Genomic DNA, 6,769 nt, shown 5'->3' on the forward strand with positions numbered 1-6,769 from the left:
GGGTTTGAATAGCATTGACTGCCTAACCGTGTCCTTAACAATGGAGTTTTGTATGTCCGGATGCAATGCCTATTGAGATTTTTCTATAAAACCTTTGGGATCTTACGGTTAATAATATTAATACATCCAACATGTCAACTCGAGTATAATAACATACGACACTGATTAACGGATTTATTAAATCGAACATGTCAAAATATTTTCGGCTACTCTTTTACAACATATAGATCAACGTGGTTTGTATACATTTCATTTTTCAGAAGAGGAGATACGGAACATTTTGTTTTAGTATTTATCTTATATATTAAAACATAAGTCACAACCTTGATTCATGTGTGATTTTTTTTAAAATGGACCTAATGGACCTATTCCTATAAAGTCATGTTACATTTAATATCTAATCTTATCATTTAAATTTTGGGCATACTAGAAATTTTTATTGGGCTATCAATAATTGCATTTAAATAATAGATGATCTCTTGGATATGTAGATAGTATAAATTAAATAGATATAATTTAATATTGTAATACTATACCTCTATATGCTAAATATTTAAATATTTGTTGATGTTAACTTTTAAAATATAAAGATTTTTTTAAAATATTTTTTTTAAATAACAAAAATCATATTATCTAACAATGATTAATCTTTACTACTTTAAACCAATGAAAACAAATTTTAAACTGTATAATTTATTGTAAAAATTAAAAAAAAAATAAATGTTTAATTATTTACTCGATAATATAAATCTATGAAGCAAAAAGTTTAATTTTTTAAAAACTTTATAAATTTGTGAAATGTTACAATATCTTTGAATGACAATAAAACAATATTTTACTAATCTTTATATATGTATAGTTACGATTATAATAATGAAATAATAATCCGAAAATATATATATAGAAGAATATACAAATACATGTGAAAGTTTAAAACAATATATTCAACGAAAAAAATATACAGTAAATTTATTATGTTTTAAAAATAGATAGAGACATATATATTATAATATATATCAATTTAGAATTAAAAACAAAATATTTATATAAAAATAAATAAAAACAAAAACTGTCGAGATCTAGTAGTTCTTACAGTATAATAATCTTGATACATGCAATGCGATTAATCAGGGTCTCTCGTTCACTACGAATATAAAATACTCTCGCGCGAGATGATAATGAGCAATAGATTAGTTAAAATAAAAAATGTCTCGACTTTCAGTTATTTTTTTCCAATTACGACATTTTGATCAATGTGGCTTATAACCAAACTACGATGATACAAATCTATTGTAAGAACTACTAAAACAAAATGTTCGTTTGGCTTCCTAAAAACTTAATTGTATTAAATCATAGTGAGTAGTGAAAATAAATGTCGCAAACTGTGGCATCTTGAAAAATATATACTTTGACCGTTATCGTTTATGCTTGAGTGTGATAAAGTGTAAATGAGAGAAAAAAATTTCTCATCAATAGTTGGATAGATAGTGAAGTAATATACTAAAAGTATAATCGATACTTTGATTTCTAATTAGTTTTAAATCAACTGCAAGTCCATGATTAACATAAATTTAGAAAAACTTAGGTGTATATATATATATATACATCCTTACTCTGCTCATCAGTTCTCATCAGAGAAACATAGAATAACAAAAAAAAAAAAAAAAAAACTAAGAATCGAGAAAAGAGTCGAAATGAAGTTCGGGAAGGAGTTTTCGTCTCAGATGGTGTCAGAGTGGCAACAAGCTTACATGGACTACGATTATCTCAAAACCCTTCTCAAACACAGGGATCACCACGGCGGAGGATTAAACCGGAAAATGACTCTGGACAGCCTATTTAGCTGTTTACAACTCTTTACTCCGCGAAGACAAAGACTCTGTAATTCTCAAGACGTCGAGGGAGGGGTGCACTTGAAGGCGAAAACTACGACGACTAGGCCGATTCAGGTGGAGACCACTGCTGATGGCCAGGTCCAGACGAAGTTTCTGATGGAGGGGGAAGTAGGAGAGTACGAGAGAGAGTTTTTCGGACGACTAGATAAGGAATTCAATAAAGTCATAAAGTTTTACGAAGAGAAAGCTGAGAAAGTGTTGAAAGAAGAAGAAGGGCTTCAAGGAAAGCTGGAAGCTTTGATCACGGCCGGTTCTAAGCATAACGATATAAAATATTCGCGTTGGAAAAGAGTGGCTAATATGTATGATCTCTATAATGATTAGATAAACTATATACTGATAATTTAATAATTGTTTTAAACTCTATAAATTTCAGAGCTTCTCGCGCTAAAGTTGAGAATCCAGAAAGGTGCGAATGGGAAGAAAGGGATGAAGAGATCACTCCACTGTCGGCGGATATCTCTCCTTCTAGTCCCGTCGGAGCTAAATCAAGTAAGCAAGTAAGCAACAATAGACACATGGCTACTTTTCCACCACTCACTGACTTTCGACAAGCAAACAACAAGAATTTAAAATTGTTCCCATTTTTATGTTCGGTTTAACAAACTTTGACATTTCCAAATTCGGATGTTTAGTTTCGTGGTTTCCGGCTACGAAACCAGATTAAGAAATTGGTTCAAAATGAATTTTCATAAACGTAACATTTTCTGTAAGTTTGCGTAATGAATTTGTTTTTGTTCGGGATGTTATATTTATGTACTAGATCTGTCTTCAACGTTTGCGAATGGTAGCAATTTTTAGCGTTTTACAACAATTATAAAAACACCAAAAATAGCTTTCTACCGCTCTAAACTTTCAAAATTTAGTTTCAGTTAGCATTTACGAAATGTTAAATATATATATATTAAAAAATAATATAAATATAAGAATTAAACTTTTTAACTAATTTTTTAAAATTGAGATAAAAAATTCTATTATGAAAATATTTACTACATATATATATATATTATTTTTATTTGTATTATATATACTAGGTAAGGAACCGTGCGATATCGCACGGGAAGTCATTTTGTAAACAAAATATGCTGCATTTTATATAATTGCTTTTGAAGAAATACATGTGTTATAAAATTATTTTGCAAGCATCTATATTCTTTTTACTAATAATATTAAAAATCTATATTTATTTATAGGTTAGTTGTAATAAAATTACAAATATATCAAAGCTAAATAAGATACATGTCTAATCATTTACAAAATTTATAATGTAATTTATAAATTTAAGAAATCTTATTTAGTAACATATTCGTGATTTGTTTGAAACCATATTCCAAAACGTAGAGTTGTATTGGTTCAGTAGCATAAATCATATTTTCATTAAATTAATTTGTGAAAATTTGGTTGGATAGGTAGTTTAAGTTATTTTTATGATTTTCTTAAAAGTATAGCATATATAAACGAAAAATAAAACAAGAAAAAAACACATTCATAGATCACTATTCAACAAATTAAATGAAAAGATACATCTTTAGATATTTATCTGGATTATTTTAAGGTATAAAAAATAGATATAAACAACTAAAAAATTACCATTCATCAAAATATATGGAACTATAAAAATGAAAAAAGACACACGGTTAGATAAGATTTTAGTAATTTTATTATTAACAATTCTATTATTTATGTGCAGTTAGTAACACAAAAATGTGAATTATATATTTGGATAATGATTAAATCGAGCAAAAGATCACTTCTTAAAAGAGTATTTGACTTTATTCCAAGCATTGGACTACACAAAATCCTTTTGTAGATAAGACGACCACAGTCCCATTCTTATTTTTAATTAAGATATATGAATAACAAATAAAGTTCTCTGTGTTTGATATGCTTCTTCGACATCTTTGATGATCAATAGAAAAAGTGGATTTCTTTCTTTATCTCTACCATTTATTTGTTTTTACTTATGATTTGTTAATACCTACAACTCTTTATATAGAAATTTAAAGGTTGCAATGGTTAAAAGTCAAACACAAATATTTTAGACAATTTTAATATTCATTAAATGTATATAAAATATATATCTAAATGAATTAAAAATAACTCATTAAAAGCTTATGCAAATTTTAGGATAAAAGATACTTCGTCCGTTTCAGAATGATTCATATTTTAGAAGAAAAAAAATATTTCTAGAAGATCTATATTTTACATTTTCAATGTATGTAATAATGGTAAATTGTAAATTTCAAAGACATTAATTGTGTTTACTGAGTTTTGATTGTTTATAAATCATAGGAAATAGTTTAACACGAAAAACAATGCATTATTATCAAAATTTTACGTATTTTCTTAATAAGTGTAAAAACTCTACAATATACATTATTTTGAAATGGAGGAATATATCCTAGACATTTTGAGAATACTTTAAAAATCTATGCAGTTTTTTTTTAAAACACATCTTTAGAATAAAAAGATATTGTTTAAAAAACCTATAAAATTTTATGATAAAAAGACAATTTCTTATACACTTTAACAATTTCTTAAAACTGAGTGAAATTTGTAACATGAAAAAAAACATCTTTATGAAAAGACACTTCCTTATACGTTTTAACAATCTCTTAAAAACTAATACAATATTTAAGATGAAAAAACACGTTCTTTCACATGGTGAAAATTTTAAAAATGAAAAAATCATATATCCTTTGACAATTTTGTTGGATTCTTATTTAAAATATAGCAATTCTAATTAATATCAAAGGTTTTGTTGTTTCATACTAAAAGTTGCATTAGTTGAAAAGAAGTTGTCAAATTATATATGTCTCTTTCAATATCATCTCTAAAAATTTAAGAGTTGTGCCTATTTATTTGGTTGATACAAAACGGATCATATATGTGTCATACGTATATAATTTACCATATCATTAAACCTTGTATCAAATGTGTTGTCAAAGTTACTAATATCGTTGATAGATTATTCTTTGAAAAATGTTTGTAAAATGGGATGACCGATGATTAATAGTAGCTTTTAACAGATCTCCCTTCACAAAAATAAATATAAAAATGAATTAATAGACAGAATTATATGTTAGAATAATTATTAGAAAGGGCTACTTTATTATCCAACAACAAAAGTTCTTGGCTAATTGAAATGCTTTCTCTCCTTCGACTTTGTAATTCCCATTTATGAATCAAGCGAACAATTATATCTCCCATTAATTGTTCCATCTTGTTATACTTCGGTGTGATTATGAATTAAAGCTGGCGATGTATGTGGGGGAAATAATTGATTCCAACTGTTGCACGTTTCTGATGAATCGTTTTGTACAGAAGTTTAAATTTAAAGTGTAAAAAAGAAATTAAAGTGTAGTGAAAAGTAACAGGCATGAGGAAACTAGAAATTAAGGCTACAACCGTATCAGATTCTAATGAAAAAGTAAAATGTGGAAAATTAGTCAGTTGTATAATGGCTGAAGCATTGCAATTGTTTGTGCAAAAGATGCAACAGCTACATTATTAGAAGTGTTTATTTTTTAGAGGTTTTTTTTAAAAAATGTGTCTTTACAGTACATTTGAAGAAATCTATTACTACATATAAAAAAATCTTAACTATAGAAGGACACTTATTACATACATTAACAATTATTTAAAAATAATAATATGTCTTGTATAATGAAAAGACATGACTCTTTAGGCTAATAAATTATTTAAATAATCAAAATTCATTTTCTAGATTTAAAAATGCATTCATACGATGAAAATACACATCTAAATAATTTCTCATAACAATTTGTAATAGTTACTTATTGGAAAACATAACCTTTTACATTAATTGAGATTCCAAATATAATTTTACGAAGAAAAGACATGCATAAACATTTTTCTATAACAATTTTCAATATTTACAAGGTTAAAAAGATACAACCTTTCAACATTAAATATTTTTCAGTAGTTAAATAGTTAAAAAAATATAACTTTTCAATATTAATTGAGATTTCTATTTAAACAACTTGTAGAAAATGCATAACCTTTCAACTTTCAGCATTCAATTTTTAGAAAAGACATAATTTTTTTACAATTTTTAGAAATACACAAGGGAAATTACCTAAAATACTATTTTCATAATACCATTTTTTATGTTTACACTAACCACTTTTACCCTGATCTTTAACGAAGGGTAAAAGACATTTATAACATTTTGATTACCTTCGACAAAAAAAAATCATATGGTTAACTAATCTAAACTTAAAACATCAATTCTAAACCCTAAATCATTAAGTTTAAACCCTAAACCATGAAATATCAACTCTAAACCCCGAAACATCAACTCTAAACCCTAAACCCTAAAATTTCAAATCTAAACCCTAAAACATCAACTCTAAACCCTAAACGTAAACCCTAAACCCTAAATCTAAACTTAAAACATCAACTTTAAACCCTAAATCATCAACTCTAAACCCTAAACCATGAAACATCAACTAAACCCTAAACCTTCAACTCTAAACCCTAAAACATCAACTCTAAACCCTAAACGTAAACCCTAAACCTTATATTTTTCTGAAATTTGAACCCTAAACTCTAAACCTTCAAATCTAAACCCTAAAACATCAACTCTAAACCCTAAACGTAAACCGTAAACCCTAAATCTTCAAATCTAAACCGTAAAACATCAACTCTAGGGTTTTAGGGTTTAAGGCTTAGGATTTAGGATTTAGGGTTTAGAGTTGAAAGTTTAGGATTTAGGGTTTAGAGTTGATGTTTTAGGGTTTAGGGTTAATTTTTTAGAGTTTAGGGTTTAGAGTTTACTTTTAGGGTTTAGGGTTTAGTGTTGATAGTTTAGGGTTTAGAGTTAAAGTTTAGGGTTTAGGGTTTAGAGTTGA

At 26.9% G+C, this 6,769-nt stretch overlaps 1 protein-coding gene across 4 annotated transcripts in view; it reads left to right on the top strand.

Moving 5' to 3' along the window:
• The first annotated feature begins 1,638 nt into the window (after window positions 1-1,638).
• Window positions 1,639-6,769, top strand: part of LOC106295898 (phosphate transporter PHO1 homolog 3-like) — a 9,029-nt gene continuing 3,898 nt past the window's right edge. For all 4 annotated transcript variants that reach the window (XM_013731901.1, XM_013731903.1, XM_013731902.1 and 1 more), the window contains exons 1-2: window positions 1,639-2,197; window positions 2,272-2,387. In XM_013731901.1, the coding sequence (XP_013587355.1) occupies window positions 1,695-2,197; window positions 2,272-2,387 (619 nt within the window). In that variant the 5' untranslated portion in view covers window positions 1,639-1,694. The remainder of the gene's footprint in view (window positions 2,198-2,271; window positions 2,388-6,769) is intronic.

This window comes from Brassica oleracea, chromosome C5 (assembly GCF_000695525.1).
Source record: "Brassica oleracea var. oleracea cultivar TO1000 chromosome C5, BOL, whole genome shotgun sequence".
Lineage (NCBI taxonomy): Eukaryota > Viridiplantae > Streptophyta > Magnoliopsida > Brassicales > Brassicaceae > Brassica > Brassica oleracea.